General features: G+C 36.9%; 2 protein-coding genes across 3 annotated transcripts in view; one reads left to right on the forward strand and one right to left on the reverse strand.

Annotated features, from left to right (window-relative positions):
* Positions 1-22,967, reverse strand: part of sNPF (short neuropeptide F precursor) — a 32,596-nt gene extending 9,629 nt beyond the window's left edge. The window contains exon 1 of one of the 2 annotated variants that reach the window (XM_017067563.4): positions 22,541-22,967. The gene's annotated coding sequence lies outside the window, so the exon portion shown is untranslated. The remainder of the gene's footprint in view (positions 1-22,540) is intronic. The other variant, XM_017067556.4, reaches the window with a different exon arrangement.
* On the forward strand, positions 11,488-12,487 carry LOC108004630 (arylalkylamine N-acetyltransferase-like 2). Its single transcript, XM_017067574.4, has one exon. It carries the CDS (start codon positions 11,504-11,506, stop codon positions 12,170-12,172), a length of 669 nt encoding a protein of 222 aa, XP_016923063.3. The 5' UTR covers positions 11,488-11,503; the 3' UTR covers positions 12,173-12,487.
* Positions 22,968-24,729: the final 1,762 nt, after the last annotated feature.

The raw sequence follows: 24,729 nt of genomic DNA on the forward strand, positions 1-24,729 counted from the left end.
GATGTTACTTAAGGGAGATTGAAATACCTTAAAATTTAACTGGGATATCGTATGCCACCTTTTATAACATATTTTAGTTATTCAACTTTAAGAATCCATAAGAAATATATTGGTAATGTGTTCAATTTAAAGGAGCATTTTTAGAGTATCGTTTGAAAATTTAAAAATGCATAAGTTAAGAATTTCACCATAATAAGTTTCATAGGGGTAAAAAAAAATAGTCGCACAGTGTTAATTATACTATGTCAATTACAGTTATAAATCGATTATGCCGGTTTTAAATTTAAAGGACCTTTTCTGTTTTCGGTTTGGGGACAGAATTCGCATCTGTAATTTGTTGCACCTGCACGTATCGGCCATCAGGACATTATTTTTGCTGTTAACTTGCCATAAAATATGGCCATAAATCGCCGTTGACAACTTATTGAAAAGCGTAGATAAAGCAGCATCCAGCTGACACCCCACCAACCTCAAAATTTTTGTAGCTCCTCTGTTGTTTGTTCATTTGGCATTAACATAATGTCGGGGCACGTGCTCCGCTCCCAGTATTAAATGTTAAATGTTGCCTAACAATAGGGCGTTGGGTTTTCGAGGGTTTTACTGGGGGTTTTTTACCCGGAAAACTGTTCACCACTCGGTGGTGGCAAGCGTGAAATTGAAATTTATGCTCTAATTACAAATGAATGCCCCGAACAGTAGGCTTTCATTATTGTGTAAGCGGCTTGCGAGGCTAATGCGCGACTCAAGTCAAGTCAAGTGTTTGTCCTTTTTTCTGTGGTTTTGTGATTTTGAGAAGCAGCTTAGTGGCTTGAATTTTCAGACTTGGCTAATGAGAGTTGAGCTTTTATCAATTTTTAAGTACTTTCTTGGAGGAGACACCGACATGGTGGCCAAAAAGGCTTTTGTGGTAGAATTATTTGCCTAATTTTGGCAATTAGGTATTAATGAATATTTAAGGGAATATGAGAAAATCGATTAGCAGAAATTCTGTTTAAACGAAATTTATATAACAAGAAAGTAGTTAATTAAGGAAACTTATATTAGTAATTTAGTCGGTTTGAGCTTCAAATGTATGATTTATTGTGCTTTTGTTTTATTTTAAATTTTACAATTACAAATATTATCTGTATTCATAAATTGTATCGAATTGCATTATGGCCAGCGAGGGCCTTTTAATTAATCCTCACAAGTGGAATGTTTAATTAAATGTGGGTCCTTCCAAAATTGCCTTAGATCTGTCTAAACTTTAGACTCTAAAGCCTGAGTAAAATGATTGAAGAAGGCGTTCTTTTGAAGTGAATGTTGGCGTTGTTCAAGTACTCGACCTGTCAATGTCCAAATTCGCTGTTTCAATTCCAAATTCGATGTGAGGCACCAAATCACTTTGTCGGTTCAGCTTAATGCCGCTACCTTTCTTCCTTCTTACTTTTTGTCCCCGACTCGCCTTTGACCTTTTTCCTTTTTAGGACTGGACAAAAAAAACTTGAAATTGAACTGGCTAGTGGGGAAGTACCCTGAACACCCCCCCTCCCAGAAGAAGAAGAAGAAGAATAAAGGACAAGTGGGCGTGGCAGTGTAATTACACACGCAATCAAATGGACAAAATCCCTGTGACAGTTTGTGAAAAGTTGTTTTTATATCTTGCCCCGCTGACTGGCAGCCGAGGACATTCTCGGGAACTGTATTGTGTGATCCTTCCATCCTTCCATCCTGCAACCTCGACAGCCAAAGACCACTGTTATTTTGTAGTTCGTTGGGACTTTGCATACGGCTTTGAGGCGGGGGTTCCCCGGCACCGGCATAATTGAAAGCCCATTAACATCGTTTGCACGTTGAAGCGTGAAACAAGCGACAGTTTGTGTTAATTAATTAAATAACTTCGCTCCGGTGAAAGGGACTTGCCGAGTGTTGAAAAAGCGATAGGGCAAATTATGGCCTGACTTGTCAGGGACAAATATTTGGTGATAACGCCTGAGTTCCGCCAAATCGCTCACCATAATACAATTAATTACTTTTAAATGCTTGTGATTTTTTCTCTAAAATGTTCTATTTATTTTTTATTAAATCTTTAATATTGGGAATTTAAAAATAAGTTTTATTTCTATTGGATGCTTGAATACCCCTCTATTCATCTTCTTTAAAAACTTATTCAAGCATTTTAATCCGTTTGTTTTTTGTTGTTTAGTCTACCGTCAACTGACGGGACAGTCCCAAAAATATGCACAAGTATTTGCAAACAAAATTAAGTGTCGGCAACAATTTGCATGAGCAAAACAATAAAACGGCAGCAAATCAAAAGTTTATCATTGCCCAAAGGATTTCAAGAGCAGACAAAACTTTCTGGCGAGTTGAAAAATCTGCTGGTTAGCACTTAGACGCTATTTGCAGGACTATTGTATACAAACTGAAAAAATTAAAAATCCCCAAGCCCTCTTAATCATATAAGAAATCTTAAAGTCCACCAAAATTTATATAAATCCTTCTAACATATATAAATAGAGCTTGTATTCGTTCATAGGCATTGAAAGTACCAAATCGTTTGGTTCAAATGTGGTTTTATATAAATTTTCTTCTTAAATAAAATCCCATTTAATTTTGGTTTATTTCCGAAGCCTGTCCTGACCTTTGCCCCTGAAATGTCAAGGGGCGGAAAAGTTTGAAGCTGAAAATCGTTTACTATCTGGCACTCAGACGCTTTTCATAATTGACTTTTGTAGTGGCGGACAGACTTGTGAAATGCAATTAAAATTGTTGTTCAGTTCGCACCGCCAACTTTCTCTTGGCCTGGCTAATTAGCATGAACTCTTTCAATTCATTTCACATCCGGACAATCATAAATATTTTAGCATTGGGGCGACACAATTGAAGACGACGACCAGGAACAGCTGCCGCCAGCGGATGATTTCCGGTTCCGTTTGCCTGCTCAAACTTTAATTCGAGTTTGTGAATTATGTATAAATGAGAATCCTTGCATTTTACCAGGCTAAACAGTCGGTTTTGAGGAAATGGAACAGCTCCCGAAGGTCCTCAAAAAAAATAAATGGGGTGATGTCGTCGGGAACGTGCTTCAACAAAAACAAAACAGCCACATGCTGCACGCAACATACACAATTTTAGCATTTCGCAGACACAAATGTATTTTTTATGTTGTTTTCTTTTGTTTTGCTTGGTTTTTTGCCACTTATGAGTCCCAAAAGGGCCACGAGGTGTCTGCCATTTTTCCGCTGCTCTATGATTTGCTGTTTGGCCCTTTAATGATGCTAATGTGCAGCTTAGCAGCCATTTTATTGTTGCTCACATTTTGGACTAATCAATTTATGTTCCGAGCTGTCAAAAGGCCACGATCCTGCTGGAATTTAAGTTTGTCTCTGGGCCACGAAAAGGCCTTGACGACCCACCAAGGAGGTCACATGTCGAAGCCATAAAAAATACAATGTTCATTGTTTTGTGCTCCGACTTTATATATTAGCATACCGTTGGGAAAATCGTAAAATATATTTTGAAAGCTAGCTTTGAGATATTAAATAAACTGGTTGGCTTAGGCCATAAAATTATTATAGATTATTTTAGGTTTTTTATCCTTAATACTAAGCATGTTTGTGGTATGACTAGAAAGTTTGAGCCATGAACTACATAAGTAAAAAGAAAATATATTTTACTTTAAAGTTTTTAAAACATATAATATTGGTAATGTAAACTAATGCATTTTAAACTTATAATTGCTTTCTACTCTTTTCTTCAAATTTTAAAATATTTTATCAATATTCTTCTCAGAAATATTACTTATTTTTAAAGGTATAGATGTTTGTCCAAATTTTGGTATAAACTTGTGCATGCATTTAACTATTAAGTACCTAAAATTTCTTTTAAAATGAAACAACAAACCAATATCAAAGAATGTTCCAAAAAATAAAACTAAACATATAAATCAAAAAAGAATAAAATAAGGCAAGTCAATTTAGTTTTTATGGCCGCCACAAAGCTTTAACTTGTTTGAACAATCCAACTTTTAGCTACACTATTCCGGTCATTAATTAAAATGCAATCACAAAGGCGGCAATTGTCTAACTAACTTGGTCGGAAAAACACAATTTAAACAATGGAAATGTGGAGTGAAAACGGAAGGATATCTTGCGGGTATGGATGATGCCATGGTCAATAAAAGAGCTCGGAGGACAGGAAATAACTGCAATTACAATATGAAACTTAATGCCTGGCTAAATATAGAAACGGGGACAACTAGCTAAAGCCAAACTAAGCCGGATTTCTGACACTTTAGCCCCCTTTTGGTGGTCCAATTCGTCGGGTTATTAAATAGAGAGAAAGAGCCTGCGGCAAAGGCGGTAATGTAGCTATATAGCAAAGTAGCAAAAAGCAAAACCCAAACCAAAAAAACCCCAAGGATACTTTGGGGCGACCATTATGGCAAATCCCTTTAGTTTGCCGCTCTCGTAGCCGTTTCTATTTGCACATCGTTTTGTAATGTAATGCGAGTTGTTGCGACAAATTGCTGGGGATTTGGAGCCACTCGAATGTCTGCCCCCAGCGGAGGCTACCCCTAACCCCCAGTTGGTGAACCATTTTTCCAAGGGTCGGGAAATGGGAACATGGAACTTTAGAGCTTGGGATGATGGGCGATTGGTAGCGTCAGTCGGTCGGTTGAATTGTAAACCGTAATGTGGCATGCAGTCGGACTTAAGAGGTGAATGGCTTGGGCTTAATGCCGCTTGCAACATCTATTTTTCTCCATCTTTCCCCTCATTTAAGCAAATTTCACACTAAGCTCTCGGTAGTAGGGCACTTTCGGTCTTGGGTTCACCACCGGCTCCCATTGCAAACCGAAAGGCGAGACTGTTGTTCTTCAGTAGCCAGCTCTGTAAGACCTTGTTTGCGACGCCTTCCATTTGCAGTCGCCTTACCACTCTAACTCGGTTTCAATTGCAGTTTAGGGGGCTTGAACAAGAACAAAGCTATCTAGTTCTTCTCTTGCCTGAGTGTATTTAAGGCTTTTGGTTCAACAAGTACTACATGGTGAAAATGTTAGCTTGTTTGCAACTTTATAATAAATACCAAATAAATAATAATAATACAATCCCGAAGCTGGGATACCCTTAAATATAGTGTGGCAAAACAATCGATAAGCCTATCGATATAATCGATAGTATGAAAATAATGATTCTATATAAGTATTAGATTTAGTTACAAATATATATGGTTTTATTTGCTAAGCATTATGATTTGACACAACAAGTTCATGGTCTAATATTTTTATCTTTTGAGGAATATTCAAGACATATGTAACTATTATCGATATTATCGATAGTTGTACTTATAATAACTTGAAAATAACTTGTTCAAGAAGAACACTAATTGTCAAAAATGTAAGATTTAACGAACTCTGTTCATGTCAATATGTAAATCCATCTAGAGCCGTAAATAATGATCTGTAACTTAAAACCTACAAGGGTGCAGTGCCGAACAATTGTAATCTTAAGTACAAGCCATTTGAGCCTGACCATAAATATAGTTCTCACCCTGTACAAAGGGTCGTCTTGCGGGAGACCGTTGATAAGGTTATGTGTCTCTGCGTAGACCATAGATAAGTATATCATAAAAATTTCATGTTAGATACGTAAGCAAAGACTTAGAAAAATAAAATCAGTTTTAATTCAGAACTCAAACGTGAAGGTTGTTTTTCTTAAATAGGAATCCCTTCCATATCTAATAAAACGAATTATTTAAAAAAAAAGTCTTTAAAAGTGAGGTAAAAATCAAATATTATTAATTTGGTTCTTTTTTTTTGTTAAAGCTGTTCCTTGCTCTGAGTGTATTACTGTATTATATTGTTCAAATGCCAAATAAACCACTTTGAAATATAAATAGGCTAAATTAATGACATACTCTCCTCTTGAGGAATTTATTTGAGGACGGTGAAGTACCCTCAGATTAGACACATTAAACGCTCCTTACAGTTGGCATCTGCAATCACAAGCATTTATTTCCAAACCGAGTACAAAATCAGACCAGTTTCGCCCACCTGAGGCTAAAGTTACTGACACCGCGAAGGCATTCATTAAATTAACTCTGGAGGGTTTTGATCGATGGGGCACTTTCTCAGTTCCCCACAACCAATATATGTAATTAATAATCCGGTCTGGAGAGCTACAGTCAAAGTAAACGGCGGGTAGCATTCGAAGGCATTTCATTAACAAATTGCAAGGAGCACTCAACGTGAGTTAAGTGTATCGAAGGAAATGGAATTGTGTTTTTCGCAGCGATCCATAAATTGTATAAGCATTTGCATTTGCATTTGAATTTGAATTTGAAGAAGTGCACGCCAGGTCGCAGGGAAATTACGTAAAGAGGTTGCCTGGCAGGGTTTCATTGACATTTACATAAGCTCATATTCATATCCATATCCCAACAAGGGATCTCCTTTACGCTTTGCTAAATAAGTAGTTGAAAGTTTTGTCACAGACAAAAGTATCTAAACTTAGCATCGCTAGTGAATGGCTAGTGTCATTGGCATCCCGCAGTACGGTTCACTAATCGGGCCATTACTTTCCATATTTGTTCGCTTTCATTGGGGGTCAAGTGGAAAAGAGGGACCCACTCTTTTGACAGGTGGGATAACAGCAGTACGGACAATACTTTCAGTTCGGTACCCATTTTCCATTTCCCATTTCCCACTTGCCATTGACAAACCAAAGTCCATTGCTATCACAAGTGGATCAGAATGAGGGCGGGTTTACCATGTGTTTTTTTTATACCCAAGCTATGACAAGTGTCTAGACAAGAGTGAAAATGCATTTGTGTTTGGCCAACCGGCACTTTCGGTTCAACGGAAATTATTCAAATGATTGGCAACTTTAGTTTGGAATTCTCGTTTGAGTAGCTTAACTAAACCGAATGCATTTGGTTTGGTAACTGATTACGAAGTTGAACAAATAAAAGGAGTCATATTGAATTTATTTTACCACCCGATACTCAGTAACTTTATTTTCAATACTACCAGTTGACTTTAATTGTAATTTTATTTATTTGTATTTTATTGAAATTAGTTTTGGCTTAGCAGAAAAGTCATAAATAATTAACGAGAGCTTATAAATACAGAATATCACGGGCAATTAATTTGTAATTGTTGACAAATGCCTAATTCCAGGGAAAAATTACCATAAAAATGTTCTTGTTAAACTTTTATTAAAGAATAATTGAAAAATGTTTTACAAACATTTAAATAAATCCGGGAAAAATTATTTCTTTTAAATTGCCTTATCAACCATATCTTTTGTATTTATATTCTTTAAAGTTCTTGTTTTGGTCTTGCAAGGTACAGTGATTAGTAGTGATTAGAAAATATTTTCTGCTTAGTAACAAATCACTATCGATTGATTCCCATTTGTTCGCACTCCCCACAATTTGTCTTCCAGTTTTCGCTTTCAAATCGCCTGCGAACTTCAATTCGTTTATTTCTTCTTTGATTTTTTTCAGACACAAATCGATAGCTTAATTAAGCGTGAGAATTTCTCTGGCTTTATTAATAGGTTGCCTTGGGGTCGGTACGTCCGCATGGAACTACTCGCACTCGGGGCGGGATTATCACTGCCATCATCCGGTGGCCGCAGGTCAATTAGTCAAAATGTTGCCCGAGCACCTGCTCCTGTCCTATATCCTTGGTCCTTCTATCCCCATTCGTTGGCCATCACATAGCCTGGTCAATATTTGCTCATTTAAACGTGCCTTAAAGTCGTTAGATGCGAAACACCCACTTCAGGCTCTGTCTTTTTATTCCATCCCCCCCCCCCCCTGTTTTTCGGATAAATGTGTAAGGTTAAAGCTAAAAATATGCTTTAAAAGTGCCGAAAGGAGGGACTGCTGAAGCCTTTCATTAGAATTTCCCTTCAATTTCGCCTGTCGGAAAGTGTGCAACAAGTATTTTGTGCTGTCAAGCCTATAAATTAGTGTCAACTATGATTAAATTTCCTGAAGGCTTGGGGTTATCTCGGCACTGGTATGAATCAGGGGCAGAGGCAGGGGGGGGCGTGGCAAGGTCATTAAGTGGCAAGCACTCGGCTTCCAGTGAGCTGGCTTATCACTAACAAATTGCACATACGCCATGGTTGACTTGAACTGATGACAGGACATCGGATGCAGCTAAAATTACACATGCAGTTAGTTAAAACTGCTGACACGTTTGCCTGACCTGACCTGCCACCCACTTGCCTCTGTCCGATCTGCCACGCCCCCACCCGCCCCCACACCGCCTCCTACCTGCCACGCCTCTATTTGCCTCTGAAAAGCAGCAGCTGTTGGTGATGCGAATGAATTACCGTTATGAACTAAGCCGTGCGAGTGGGCGCTTTGGGAGATTGTGTGAACGCGTGTTATTTGCTAAAAAGTGTTGCCCACAATTAGAGGCTAAAATGGCTATGTTCGGAAAAAAACATGCAAATTAGGAACAATATAATAGGCACTCCCATACACAAACTTAAAAAAAATTTCACTAGAGGGGATATTAGAGTTCAACTAAATATTAGGTGTGTAAAATTAGGCAAAGGATAGTCGTCTTTCCTCAAGAACTCAGTGTGTTCACTGCTTAAAATATTTTGTTGCATACTTTTAGACACCTTTTTTAGACTTTGTTTTTATTATTACTACTGTTATTGCTTAGCCACTTATACTGCAGTGCGATATAAATTCAGCGGTATATGTAAATCATATATATAAATATTTCTTAGCTAAAAAAAACTCTAGACAGCAAGTTGTCACTTTCGCTCCTAGTCTGAACAAACATATAAGAACTGTAAAATTATGAAAGTGTTTGTAAAATTAGATCCTTTGAATCAGAAACATATTACATTTTTTGTGGGTTAAGGAGATTTGAGTTCATAAAAAATTTATGGCTGATTCAATTTTTTAGTTTTCTTTTATTCCAACTTAAAAACTGAGAAAAATGGCTAAAAGCGCAGCACTTGAGCGTAGTGTGTACGTTGTCGCATGTTTGCTGACACGCTCTGCACTCGTCATAATAATAAAATGTCCCAGGTCGACCTTCCCATCTCCTCCTACCGCTTTTTCCAAGCGCAACACGTGAACAATGGCAATTGTCTTGGCCTGACATTCTGGCACAGGTAATACGGGTACTGAAGATAGATGGATGAACAGCGCTAGCTGAAAGATTATACACGCGCTTGTCAAGCTTCCCGTGTGGCACAATGAACGGTGATGAAAGTTGGTCATATTTATGTAAACTCGTTTCTGGATTTCATTTCAAGTTTCTAACAGGAAGGAGCACGAAATTGTATAGAAGATAATACGAAATGCGTACAAAAAAGGATACACAGAGAAATTCCATACGAGATTTTAAGGGACTTTCGTTTCATTGAAGATATATTTTCTAAATATAACGAAAAATGATTTTTTCCATTTGTTGATTTATTGTGTAAATGGTATAATTCTCTTAATATCTTGAATGATTAGAAATTTATAATAAATGTGTCTAAAACTATGCTAGGATTTGTTTTATGACGATAATCAATTATTAGTAGCATACTGTTTAACGCTTTTTTTAAACATCAAACCTTGAGGTATGTAATTAGGGATGCCTGTGACTTTTAAAATTCAAATCTTAAATCATTTTTGCAAAGTGCGGAAAGCAAGTTCTCGGAGTGTTTTAGGTTTCCCTAATGATTGCTTCACTCGCTTTTGTCTTCCAGGAAGTATATCTTTTTTTGGGACAGCCCTAGCTTTGTTTGGTCCACTTTCGCCAAGTTTTTGATTTCCCACCGAGCAGAACAATCCGCTTGTCAGCTTCCTGAGCTTCACGAGTTCCCGGCAAGTGCTAATATGCCCATTAAAAACCACCCACTTCGAAATGAGCAGTACGCAGACAATTGCTGTGAGTGAGTGCACACAATGAGCACGCGGAAACTGTTGCGGGAAAATGGAAAAGCGGAAAAGCGAAAGCGGGGGTTTGACCCAAAAAAACATTCGGCTTTTGTCGCACCCTGAGTGCATTGCCAAGGAGATGAAAACGTGAACAAGCGGAGGATAAATAGATATGACACTCTGTGTATTTAAGGTTTTGCGTTCAACATATAGCAATCGTCCCATCGATCAATGTATGTAATGCTGTTTTAATTAGCGTGGTCAAAGCTAATATCATTTGAATTTAAATCGCCTTCGAGCGATGGCTTCTTAAATGACGTTTCCATGCTTATTATGTTACAAAAGGACGGCTTATTGAATTCCTATTAACCCAACCGCACTCAAACTAATAATAATTGAAATTTCCGAGCCCTTGGGACAATGCGAACTGCATGCTCGAAGGGATCAGTTCTCAGAAAATTATGCATGTCGGATACCGACAGCCAATTATCGAGAAAGCTGCCTGAAATCCATATGCCACTCACTTTGGCAAACAATTTTTGCACTGGAATTTGACCCAAAGGCTTTGGCCGACGGTTATGCAACGATTTGTTGGGTTTAAAGGCTTTTATACCAGCCGAAAAAAAGAAATGGGGGCAGCACTAATGGGTGGCGGCAGAAGGCCAAAGGAACCGTGCTATGAAAGATGCCATTCAGCTGGCAGCTTAAAGTGGCACAGATGTTGCATTCTGAATATTGAAGAGCTGGGTGTGAAAAATCTTTACTTTCGACTTTAACAAACTCAGTGGCAGAATGTCAATAAGGTTTAATTTTCATATATCCTAATTAAGACCCAAGGAGTTTTAAAGAAACTATGTATGCAAATTGGATTTAACTAGATTTACATTTCCAATTAAAAATAATCAAGTGCATCGTCTATCAGATACAAGCTACTCTGTGAAATAATTTTAATAAGCAAATCGCGGCACTAACCATCGAAGGCCCTTTTACGGAAGTCACTCATAACTTTTAAAATGTGAGATTAAAACGATTTTTGGTAAATATAATCCATTAATTTATACTGCAAAAAAACTTCAAAGAAGAGCCTCAAGTCCGGCTAAAAAAATTAGGTGTTGTTATAATAGGTTCCAATAAAAAATTAAATTTTTGACATACTTTTTCGAGAGGTGACGTTCAATACGGAAAGAAATATATCTTATCGCGTCGCTCTTTAGGCCGATTAGATTTCACATTAGGTTAAACGATAAGAAAATCACAGACTATCAGTACACTTCTGCAAACAGTAGACTAGATTTCAATTTGTATGTAATTTTTAGCCTCTTGTATATCTGAAATATGTAGTGCAGAGATGAGATGTTTATGCATATTACTTATTTTCCAATGCTTGTACTAGTTGTTATTATTATTAAATTCAATTAAAATTTAAGTTGATTATTAAATTTAAATAAGAGTACAGTTTTATAGGGGTTTTGGTTTTGATCACTAGTGTAATTAAGAAACAGCTTATCAGTAAAATTCAATATAAATTATACCCGAATTAATTTTCATCTTGGGTATAAATACACAGAAAAGGTAAATTTAACTTTAGTTCCAATTCTAGTGGCAAGAGTTCACGATGAGTTCTGACAGAAAGGATGGTGTCACAATACGCGTTATGACCAAAGAGGACTATGCGAAAGTTAAAGAATTCATGAAGGACGATTTTTACTTGTGGGAGCCTCTTTGCCAATTCAGCGGAGAATCCGTTCAACAGCAAAATGAGAAGGAGAACGATGAAAATCACCTGTCGATGATTGCTCAGGGCACCTGTTTGGTGGCCCTCGATGAGAACAACGCTGGACAAATAGTGGGAATCGTTCTTGCCGGAGCCCATTTCCCCGAGGATGTAGCACGTCATCGCCTTGAGGCGGAGGCCATGGAGCAGCACCTTTGGGGCCGCAGTAGCGTCATGCTCTCAAAAATGGAACGGGAGGCCAATGTGTTTGAGCACTATGGAATCTCGAGAATGCTCTGTTCCGAGATTACCAGTGTCGCTCAATCGATGAGGGGCAAAGGATTGGGTTCCCGACTCGCCGCCACTTTGATGGAGGTGGGCCGATCTAAGGGATTCCCAGCGATGGTGGCCTATTGCACGAGCTTCTTTTCCGCCCGACAGAAGGCAGCCCTTGGGATGCAATGCATCTACTCCCTCGCCTATGCCGACTACAAGGACGCTCAAGGACTACCGATCTTCGCACCCATTGCGCCGCACACTATGGCCCGAGTTATGGCCATTAAACTTTGAGTTGGTCAAGTTGATAAATCTTGGAGTAAAAATGTATTGTAATAAAACTCTATAAAAATGAAAATATAAAAAAAAAACAATATGGAACGATCTAGTTTAGTGCCAAATCAACTGACCTTACAAATGACGCGAGCGACACCTAGCGGTGGGGGTGACACCACAGACCATGAAAGGTCTATTAAACTAAGTTACCCATATCATTTCAAATATTTGTGCGATTGGTGCAAGTCTTAGGATAGTTATTAATAATTATACAGAAAAACAGATAGTGATACTGATTAAGAATAAATATACTTTACTAATTTTTAGTTTAAACCAATCATTGTTTTGAAGCCTATATAATATCATGTATGCCTCATTAATTCAATACAAAAATGGGAAGCGACGTGAACGGAACACAGAATACAATTTAACATATTTAACACTATCAGCTTACAAATTTCTCAGAATAATTGCTAATTATTGGTAAGCAATTCTTAGAACGGATGTCTAAATAGCCATTAGACATCCGTTCTAGGAATTGCTTACCAATAATTTGCAAATGTCAATTGATAGTTAGAACCTGGACTTTGCTCTTTATTGAACTTTACTTTGAATTCGACATATGTACTTAACATGAGCCTCTAATTAAGCCAAAGAACTTGTTATCCCATAATCGCCTTTGTCCTTATTTACTAAATAACGTATAAATGGCTCTGATTGCGTTAACCTTTTGAGGTAATTACAGGTTGGCCCTTTTGATTTACGCAGAAACGCGATAACTATCTCTAAGAAGTAAGGGCACTTGAGTTCATAAAGAATGCAAGCCGGGGAGGGAAAAGTAAGGGGTCTTCAATCAATTGCACGGACTCTCCAGTGCCAATCGAGAATGAATTGATAAATAGGCAATGAGGCCAGTCGAAGGCTTGCAAAAGACATATCGATTTTAAGTTGAGCTGCGTGGGTTGCGGTAGAATGGTATATATAAATGAAGTGGCATATACAAATGTGGCTTAAAGAGCTGGTCGTTCAGTGGCCAATTCCGTATCCTTCTCGGTCATCCGCAACTGTCTCATTTGCGGTTTTGGCTAACACATTTACAAAGCAATACGAAGGCTGCGGCTAAATGGGCCAGAATGCCATAGACCAATTTCTGTTGGGGCCGCTGTTGCCACCATTTCCGTGGCCAAAGTGAATGTCTCGATTGAGACGCGGCTGTGTTTAATTAGTTGCATGCAATATTCTTGGCTGAAACGGCCTCAACCCAGAAAGCAATTAAACCCGTGAAATAATTGATAATAAATCAACTGTTACCCAATAATTATTATGGTTACAAAACAAAAAGTGCAACTATCATGCGATCGCATCTGCCATATTTATACTTTGTAAATGAAATCGATGGTAAATTCCCCAATGCCAATTGCACATTCTGTGGGGACCTGTTACACAGTATTTATATTTGCCACAAAAACATAAATTCCAAATGACATTTAATGTACGGTAAAATATTATAATACAGCTGCAAATGGTGCAGTGTGTGCAAAATGTGTTTTTCTCAATTTTCAATTTTAATGGCCATGCTCCCTAGCGGCATATTGATGTTGGCCAACTCCCCAGCCTCCATTCGATGTCCTGTCAATTTTTTGATGGCCACTTTACGCCATTTTATGTGACACGAAAAGCCATTCATGAATAGTCATGTCATACACTTGTTTATGGCTAAGTGTGCAGTGGATTTTATTCATTCCGCTACGGCTTTTAAGCTTCTCTAAAGTGGCTGTTAAGCTGTAAAACATTCACAGAGGCTGGAATTTCGGTGTTGAACTCGAACTGGTTCCGGTTACGGATCAGTACTTGTTGTGGGTTGTAAGTCGAGGACTTAGCAAAAAAGAAACCCCTTTGAAAGACATTTTTTTACCCATCCAGTTTGATATGTTGTTTAGGGGATTAGGTTGTCAATGAAGGCTTTTCCTATTTGTATAGTTTTCTAAGTAAAAATGTAAGCTATGCCCCCTATTTAAAGATTCAAAAATAATGTTTAGGTGTGCTATATTTAGAAATGGAATATAATAAGTTTTAAAATGTTTTAAAAGTTTCTTTATTTTACGCTTTAATAATAATGTAAATGTTTTGACTTGGTTATACCGCAGTATAAGACGCCTAATGTGTTGGCAAATGCAAATGTAAATGGAGTCTACAGCCGACGGCTTTGTGTAATGCCAAAGTATGTTTGCTGTATTGAAATGAACAGTCTTTCGCCGCCAGGAGTCCATCAACAAGTGCAGAGTAAGGAGAACCCAATTGCTATTGAAATTGCTTATGGCGAAGATGGAGGAAAGTGGCTCCCTTCGAATTAAGAGTAAATAAATGTATCTTGTCCTTGTTCATTGTTTGCTTTCAATCATGCAGCAAACAGAGGGATATGGGCATCCTTACCCACAACAGTATAAAACGTATATGCATATGTATAAACAAGGAAGTGCTCCTGGTGGGCATCTTAAAGCCAGCTTGGATATAAATAATGGCGTAAATATTACGCATACGCCGCGTGTCCATAGTATAATCACTTGAATTGATATGATGGCTTCGAGTCCAGCCCGTCTGAATAATTACTCGATAGCGGGTCTGAGCGTTGCTTAATTCTTCGTTTAATTTGGTGGTCTCTTCTGGAGTCTCGTTAAGTGCCAGCGAAATGATTTTCCTTTATGCCGGGCTGCTATTTGATTTATATAACGTTTTCATTTTGTGGGGCATTTTGTCTGAATGAACACGAAGCTGGCTCAGTTAGGCAGTTGGTCTCGTCTGTCCCGACCTGATTTATGTTTTTCTTCTAGCCCCACTTTCCATTTTCAGCTCTGCTTCAAATAAATTTAAATAAAAACTGTGCCAAGTGTTACATGAAGCCATGATTTCGTTGTTTTTTTTTTGGGGGGGGACACGTCAGACCCATTCAAATTATAGAAAAGAAAAAAAACAGCATTTCGTGTGACTAAATAGCTGAAAATCGCGTTTGCATGTTTAAGACTTTTATTGAATTACAGGCGCACTTTGGGTGAAAATTATAATTGAAAAATAATTGATTGAATAAATAATCGAAGCCGTCCAATCGATACTGACATGGGACATTTTAGGAAAATGTCTACGATTGACTTGGCTTTCCTATTGAAAATAAGGAAAATGTATTTTTCATCCTTGAATTTGAATAATTCTTTAAATAAACTGATTTTAAATGTTGTAACCTAATAAAAATTGTTGTTTCTAGTTTACAAAAATTTAAAAAATTTGTTAGGCGTTGGAATATATATTAAATATTTTGAAAGCTCTTACCACCTCCACCCCATTTTTGAGCAATTTCACTCAACTGTTTTTGGGCTTACCCCTTTAATACTTCAATACACTTTCATTCGGAACTTAATGAGCTACTCAATCAAACAGAAATTTTAAGCAAATATTTGCTGTCCGTCATTGTAGATTTAGCCAAAGGCCAAAAGCCTCTAGAAATAAAAGATATTGCGGTTTCACTCAATCGCAAATCGCAAGTAAAGGCAGCCGCAAATGAAAATATGCAAAAGTTTGAAAATTAATGAGAAAATAATTGAACATTTTCCTCCTGAACTGATGGGGAGAAAATCATGGGAACTTTGCTAATACGCTTAGAGCCAATATTTTGATATAATTGAAAGTTAATTGGGTTGGCGCGGGCCAAGTTTGCACTCGCTGGATAAGAACATACGTCACTAGTGCGATAAGAGACTTGCTATCTTCCAATATAAGCCAAATATGTATGTCAGTACATTTTAATATGAGGAGTGCTCCCATCCAAATATAAATTACGCCCCCGTTAAACACGTTATAATCGCTACTTTATCGGGCCATTCACTGCAGTTTCAGCCAAAGCCAGATAACTCATTTTGGATTAGATAGGGTGCTTTCTATTATCTGGGTTCTGTTTATATCCGAGTACCGAGTGGGGACTTAATTTTGTTGACTTTTTTGGGCCGCAGCACGTGATTTCATCATCTAATTGAATAAATCATTGATATGATCTTATCGAGTTTTATAGATATTTTTGGCCGCCTTTTTTTTTGATTATATTTTTAAAAAATAAAGTGTCGTTCTTTTAAATTTAGTGTAAAACCATTTGAGTAAAGCGCAAAGAAGTAATCATTTTTGTAGTCTGTCGATAAATCAATTAAATGGACATTCGTTTTCTCTTTTTCGATTGCAGACCATACCAGTTCTTTTTTAAATTGTCAACTTGTTCTTTTTGTCAGCTCCGTCAGACAGAGAAAAATTCTAATCGAACCCATGTGTCCGTCTTTTTATTTATTTTGCACATTGCTGGCTTGACAATTAAACGGAATAATAGAATTTACACGTGTTCGTTTTAATTGAAGAATTTATTGCTTTGATTAAGTTATATGCAATCTATTGAAAAAATACAACATAACAATGTTCAATATTTGATTGGTATTTATTCAATATATTTTTAATACTCTTCCGCCACGTGATAGATGGGGAAAGTTCGGTGAATATGCAGCAACCTCAGTTCAATAGCACTCGAAGCAATGCATGTGGATATGGATTTCTTTTTTTTTACTTTCAATGATATGGGTACGGCAACTGGACATGCTGGGATTCATATTGGAAAATACCGGTGCGCCTGATTGATTTATGGGTATGTCCGCTTGGTTGGACCAACAACCCCGAAGGTGTTGCAGTTCAGTAAAGCAACCGCATGGAGGACCCACTGATTCAGATCGGGATTCGAATTCCATGAACTCGTTGCACTAAAATCAGTTGCATTTTTAACTCTGGGCGTGCTCAAAATTAAGTTTCCATGGAAGAATGTGTCATAAATTGTTTACAATTCTAGGAAAATTGATTTCTGTACTCGTACTGCAGTTTGCGAACTTGTAAGCTTCTTGGAAAAGAGCCAGCTTAAACTTTTTTTTTTTGGACAACTCGTTAGTTGGAAAATGACCCACATAGAAAAGTTCATTATAAGCCATGGTACTTTTCAGCCAATAGCAAACACGGATTGCAGTAATGGAAGTGGCCATTTCTGTTTATCGGTTTTGTGGCACAAATGCAATGGTTTAGGGGAAAACCAATATTACTTTAAATGTGACTGATTGCATTTTTAGTCAAAACTGACCATATAAGGATGATGTTTTTTAAAAGCATTCAGCCAATTAAAGTTCCTAAGTTTTTTTAATTCTAAAGCTTATAGTAATAAAATCCTCATGTATAATTTTACCCATATTTTTAACTATTTAAAGTCACAAAAGCATAATTAGCAATGGCTTTCGGTTGCTGGAAATATGATTTCCCTCATTTTCGCCCGCCTAATTGGATTCATTTTTTGCGCTTCCTCAAATGTCAACTTGCTGATTTCCATTTGACTAATCGAGAGGAATAAAAAACCAAGTCTGATGATTAATTTGCCAATCCGTTTGGCTGGCTCAGCTAATGCGCTCGACGGCAGCCTAATTGTCTAAAACAATTTATGAGGGTCCTGCTCGCTTATTTGAGTTCGCAGTTTATAAATGCTTTTGCCCTTTGGTAATTCGTCATTCGAAACGTAGCGAGCTGGGCAATTAATTAGCTAATGAAATTAAATTTGAGTGGCTGAGAACCTTTAGCAAATGCAACTTGTTGACACTTTTTTTTTTGGCGGCAATGTTCTGGGAGTCGATTTTTTGCTTCGTGTTTTCGCCACTTACATTTCCCCTTTTTGGCAAGCCTTTAAAAACCGGCTAACCTGCCCTTGGGCCACATTTCAAACGTGTCGCATAATTAGGGCCAACCAAGCTGGAAAACTTAAATGCTGTATATTACTCATGGATTTTTCGCAGTCCGAGGAAGAGCTTAAAGTGTTGGGCTTTTGTTGTCTTGACAAAGGCATTAAATAATTATGTGCTTAAAACGGCTCATTAGCGTGTTAGCTTGTTAAAGTAGTATTTCCTTCATTTAAAAGGAAAGGGTTAATTTTGCTTTGAATTTTGAAAGAATTTAATATTTTATTTAATTTAATTCAAAGTAGCACATATTTTTAATGTTGTTTGATTTTATTTAATAATTTACTCAAATTCATAGCTACTTAAAGTCACAAAAGCCTTATTCAAATTTTAAATGGTTTGCCATTTGAATATAAAATTATTATCACCCATGGTAAGTATAAACTTTGAATAATCCTCAACTCCAAAATATCGTTTTGACCTCTTTGGTATTATTTATTTATTCAGCTAAAATGCGGTGTAATAGGCTTATGCGATCAGCATTTGAAAGCTGTCAAAATTTGATTTAAAATAAAATGCTGTACTTTGCATTTGGCAAAATGTCACCATGAATCAGATACAAACCAAGCTATGGGTGTAGTGAGCCTGCATCCAATAAATCATGGTTAGTCTGTGGCCCATAAACAGCAAATAGAAACATATTGCCTGTGTGCACTCCTCGATTTTGTCGCCGACTGCACATTGTGTATACGCCGCGTTGGCGAAAGCTCATTAGTGTCGTTGGGGTGGCGATGTTTTTAAATGGGCGTGTGAAGTCCGCCCCCTTTTCGCCTGCTGGCCAAAGACTTCAATCAAGGTTGGCAGCTCATCAAACTGATTTAATGCTACTGGACCCACGTACAAGCAATTAAAATAGTTTTCCAACTAAGCAATTATCACAATTATGGGCGATCTGGTTGAACATGACATGACCATGTGTCCTTTAATAATGAACTTCATCAACTAGATTATGTATGAAGTTCACTGATATTTGACATGCACACCGCGGACGGGAATCAAGACAGAAATTACACCCCAATTGGCCATAAATTGCGAAGAAGCAATCTTGAAGCCAAAAAGGCGACACAAATTCTAGCCAATTCTCCACCATATTTACTTATCACATTCAAATGGCACAGAGAAAGCAAAGAGGGGCCAACAAAGAAATTGTATGGCATCTGGGCGGAAATGAAGGATGAGCCTGGAAGGGCATCAAATTACTTGGCTTGGTCGCAAAGTGGTTAATTTCAGGCTTGGACGGGATGGGCGTGGCCAGTTCTGCGGGCGGTCTAAGCCAATTTGTCTCATATTGTGCAGTGAATAAATAGTTGAGATGTTGTTTTGGGCTGAGATTTATTTATTCGGGGATTTTGCTGTACATAAAATGCATTGGAAGCAGTCCTTGAGCAGGATTTAAGGGGATTATGTTCTTTTGGCATGTTTAAAATAAATATTTTATGGTCTTTTGCTATTTGCTGGGACTTATGACGCACTTCAAAAGTCTTAAGCCGGGACAGTGGGGATATTTCTTGATTTTAATTTACTTTATTTATTTATTTTAATGTCTAAAGCATGTTAATAAGTTTGGTTTCTATGAAATTAAATCGATTAAATCCTATTGAATTTCTTTTGTATTTTCGTAAAGGATGTTTCCAACTATTGTAGTAAAACAGAGACACTTGTTTATATATTGATACAATTGTTTAAAATGGAACGTTAAAAAGGAAATCGTTTTGAGCCACCATGACTCTTTATATTTATAAACCCAAAGGATACATTGCCAGCCAGACTAGGCGATCCATTACAAATGTTTGCACACTATCCAGTTGAATAATTCACTCCAAAGTTGCCCCCTTTTTTTTAGAACAGAACATCCTGACAGCCAGGAGCCAGTTGAGAATGTAATAAAGAGCTTACAATTTATGGCACCTTTCCAGGAGTGGCAGCATTTTGCAAGAAAGGACACCTCCTTGTCACCTGTTGGGAAAAGCAGAGTGCAAAGTTGAACTCCTGGCACCTGTTGATGGCCACCTGCCATCTGTGCATATTTTATCATTTTCGGTTTTTTGGCCAAAAACAATGTCTGGATTTGTTTTTCGGACACCATTCTATTAAATAAATAACATAATCTAGTGGGATATAAAAGGTGTAACTATGCCGGCTGTCTTTTGTATTAATTTCATTATCTTTTGTGTCCGTGGGCCTTTTTCTGTCAGTTTAATTTGCTGGAAAATTGCATGGGGCAGCTAATTAGGTTTTTGCGGGGTAGGATAAATAATTTGACAGGTGCCACCCCCATTTGACCCATGCCCCAAGGCAAATGGAAATGCCTCTTACTATTTTTTTTTTTCTTGGCATCCATGTTATTGTGTCAACGTCTTCATTTGATTGTTTTCATTTGTTTCGGCTTGTTTGTGCGATTGCGTGTTTGTGGGTGCCCCAAATTGTGGCATTGACATTCGCCGGAAGCCAAGGAAAAACATTTGCCGACGGCTTCTACTCGGCCCGACACTTCTGTCTGGTCTGGCATTTGTAAATCATTTTTCAGCCACAGTCCAAGCCTCAATTTTATTTTTGACTTGCCAACTCAAATCAATGCAGCCTATACCTCACATATGTGGTTTCAATTAAATTTGAATAAATTCGATATGCTTTGACTTAAACTCTCTGCTAGGATAAAGGCCAAAAATAGAATACATTGTAATTTTGCTGGTGAAATTGTTTTGTCAGGTCTGTAATCTTTAATTTAACAAAACCGCTTTTTGGCCCACCACCCACTTAAATATTAATGCTTCGGTACTTACTTTGTTAGCTCCGAAATATTTATTTGACACAATCTAATATTCAGGTAATTAAATTATCTAAGCCCGGTAAAAGTGTCAAAATTAATTCTAAAATATATACACATCCAGTTTAATTAATGCAATTTCCGATGCTTTATTGTGGTTCTGCCTCACCTGTTGGAATTATTTATGCAAATTGACTGGGCCCACAAATGTTGGCAACGGATGTGTGTGATAGGCGGAAACGGATGACAAATGTTCTAATAACTTTACTTCGCAAGGTGTGCATGTGGCTTTGAATGTGAGCTCTTGACGTAACTGGTTCGCTATTTTTGGCTGATCCAAAGTGCAGGATCTTAAATAACTAACGAGTAAATAGAAAATTGTTAAAGTTACTCAGGCCAAGGGATAGCTTTCATTGTGGCCACTGGAACAAGGAAATACACTTGAATTTCTTTTTTCATAATTAATGAGAAACTTTCGGAAGAATTCGTGGGTTGGCTAGTGGAATATCGAATGTCCTGCACTGCGTCAATGCAAAATATTGATGAGACAGAAGAAAACAGGGACATGTGGTAATGGTGGTTAACAAATAACACAATTTAAGGATTAAATAAAATATAAAATGGAAACAAATTTGCTTGTACTTAAATTTTAATTCGAAAGTAATCGATTGTGAGGGCCATTACGCCTCCAATTAATGGTAAATTCAATGCAGTTTGTTAATATCCAACAAACAGGATTGTTATTTCTCGTTAATGTGCATTTAATTATTATGTCAATATTATACAATGCGTCCCTTTAATTTAATTTGAACACCATTTTGATGATCTTTAAATATTAACAATTGCCAACGATAATACTTTTGTAATGCCATTATTCAAGCGGCTCAGAAAAGACTTTGTTATTGGAGCTTCTTTCCATCATTCGAAAATCCCTGTGCAGATTACTATCTACAGGAGGCGTGCTCAATCTGTCATGCGAAATGTTATTTAAATTACTTGACTCCTGTCTTGTAATTTCATCTGTCACCACTTTTTGTTGGCCATATGTCATTAAAGTTAACGCCATGCGTAGGCACGCCCACAAATTCTATAATTTGGCTCTATAAAGTGACAGCAATCTTTATTTGAGTTTTTGTGTGTGTGGATTTGTTTCTTTTTCTTTTTCTGTCAGGTAATGATAATGTTTTGCCTACTTCGCAAACGAATCCTCATTTTTTCTGCCGTTTCTTTTGCTTTTAGTGAAATATAAACCTAATGTTTAATTTTGTTTGCTTCAAGAGAAAGCATTAAAATAAAGTAAGAAATGGGGGCTGAAAACCATTACCATTACCACCATAGCAAAGGGGTAAAAATTGGTTTACTCAAACCCTCTTAGGCATTTTTTTTGTACACTGTGTTGAGGAGTTCTAAAAAGGTTTAAGGCCAGTCTCGAAAAATATTTGACTGACAATTATTGATACTTTATGAGTTTTGTTTGACAAAGTAGCTGATGTCGTTTTGATATGGGTGACAAGGGTCTTGTGTTGACATTGGGAGTACATCGATTGTAGAAAAAGAAAAAGTGTCTTGATATTGGAAACGATTTTTATTTGGAAAAAAAGTACATCAACCATTGGACTCAATGAAACATTTTTTTCCTTTCATCACCATGTGTGTAACATGGTAACAGAAATACCGTATACCGTATATAACGTATTTTCTCTGGCAAAATTAGATCATAAAACTTTTGAAAAACTTACAGCAGGAAATGGAAAATTTAAAAGGTCTTATTGTCTAAAATAATTTTTGATTCTGATCCAAATATAATTTGTATAAACTTACCTGTGTGTGTAATTTAACGCGGTTTCACTTAACCTTTTCTTTTATTAAAAATTTAAATCGCGATACAATGAAATAATTCAATGGAACTGACAGAGTCTGAGCAAAGATTTTCTTCAGAATGCAAGCACTGATTTAACTTTATTTTTATATTCCGCAATGTTCGGAATTCAAGGGAAAAAGTACCTTAAAAAGTTTTTCAATTAAGTTTGGAATTTATGCCAAATGAGAGCGCACAAATGTATGCCACGCTTTTTGCACTAGCAAATTGACTTAATGATTGACAATTGGTAAAACGAAAAACTTAAGATCGCACGAAAAGGTGTTGAAAACTGTGTTTTTTGAAACTATTTTAGCGGTTAGCCGTTAACAAGTTGATTGTTTGGTGGTAAGTTGTGATTCCTTCGAAGCGCGCCGAACGAATGCAACGGCCACGAAGTAGTCGACTTGTTTTATAGCCGAAGCCCGTTCAACTTCAACTGGTTGCTCCTGTTGCTTCTTCAACCAAAAGCTTTCCCCAATAACCGGCTATCCGAGGTTTGGGTCCTGACTAATGGGGAATACTTCGCCGCCCACGCAATTTTCATACCTATTAGTTGTGGATTAGAAAGGTTATATTGTGTTAAGAAAGAAGTACGGAACAGTCTGCCTGTTTGTTTCAAAATACCTATCTTGGAAAAAAAAATCACTTGAATAAGTTTTTGTTTTTTATGAAAAGTTTATATTTTTTAAAAATGGTCGGGTATACTGATACCTATGCACAGGTGTGCATCCTGTCTGTTTGTTTGAAAACACCTATCTTGGAAAAAAAGAAAATAAATAAACCGTTGCAGTTGTGTTTTTTAATTGTTTTGTTTTTAATTTTTCTATTTTTCTACGCGTGGGTATGAATCCTGAAATCTTTTAGCTTGGTAGAGTTCTTAACTTTGGTTAACAAAAGTAGTCAAATGTTCTGTAGTGCTATGTTGCAGTTTGAGCAATTTGTGAATGTAGGGAACAGCAACATAACAGATTATACATTTATAATCTTTCATTTATATCTTAATTTCTTTAGACTTGGAAAGTGTTAAATAAATAAATCTTGGTGGAAGGTTATGTGGGTAGTATCTTTTTAGTCATTCGTATTTTCAAATCATTTTTAGATGCTTTAAATAAAAATTTGTTTTGCGCCCTTAAGTATGCAACATATTCCTATAACAGAGAATGCATTAGAGGATATCCCATAGACGACTTCCTTCAACTAAAGCTCTCCTTATTTTTGTTGTCCTGATTATTGTTGTTGTCGTGACGTCAGCGGGTCGGGGACGCGTTGATTTAAAGCTGTGCTAGTTGCCTGCCATTCGCTGAAATCGGAATTGGCCAAATTGTTGTAGTGCTTGTTCTTGTAGAGCTGGTCACCTACGCACACACATCGGTGGGCGGCGCCTACGCTGTAATACCGAAAGCTAAGGCAACACAGGATATAGATAGTCGGACATTTTGGCCTTTACTCGGTCATATTTGCAGTGAGATTTAATCTTCCATTTGGGGTGTCGGTGTCCCGGTTTTAAATTACATTTTTGCAGCTGTATTTATTTTTCACTTTTGACATTTAGACTCTTAATGAGCAATGAAATCGATTAAAATGAAAAACAATAGGCTGTTGATGCTTATCATTGTGGTAAATATGCCAATGAAAATTTTTTTTGTAAGTTAGCTTACAACTAAACAACATAAGCCGTATCAAAGAACCCCCCAAAATATTATAAAGGCAATACGTTTTCGAAGATAAAGAATTATTTACTTATAATATGAACTTTATAGGAAAAAAACCAATTGGTCTAGCTATTAAGAATTAAAGAATTATTTACTTTTAATATGAAGTTTATAGGAAAAAAACCAATTGGTCTAGCTATTAAGATAGGGATTGTTAGTTTAATTTCTGTGGTTTATATTGATATGCCTTGACAACACAATTTATATATCAAATCGCTTCCTGACATACTGACTTTTTATCGCTTCATCATTTAGGGCGATAAGATTTCACTTTAAAGTTCAATAGTATTGTTTTGTTCAATGCAAAAAAAAGGCGATAAGACAATCATTAAGCATCAGCATTGCAAACACTAGTTTACAACTTTTAGGAGGTGCTAATAAATATTTCTGATCAAAATATAGTATAATTAATTTTACACGTCCCTTATGTGACGATA

This window comes from Drosophila suzukii, chromosome 2L, assembly GCF_043229965.1.
Source record: "Drosophila suzukii chromosome 2L, CBGP_Dsuzu_IsoJpt1.0, whole genome shotgun sequence".
NCBI classification, from domain to species: domain Eukaryota; kingdom Metazoa; phylum Arthropoda; class Insecta; order Diptera; family Drosophilidae; genus Drosophila; species Drosophila suzukii.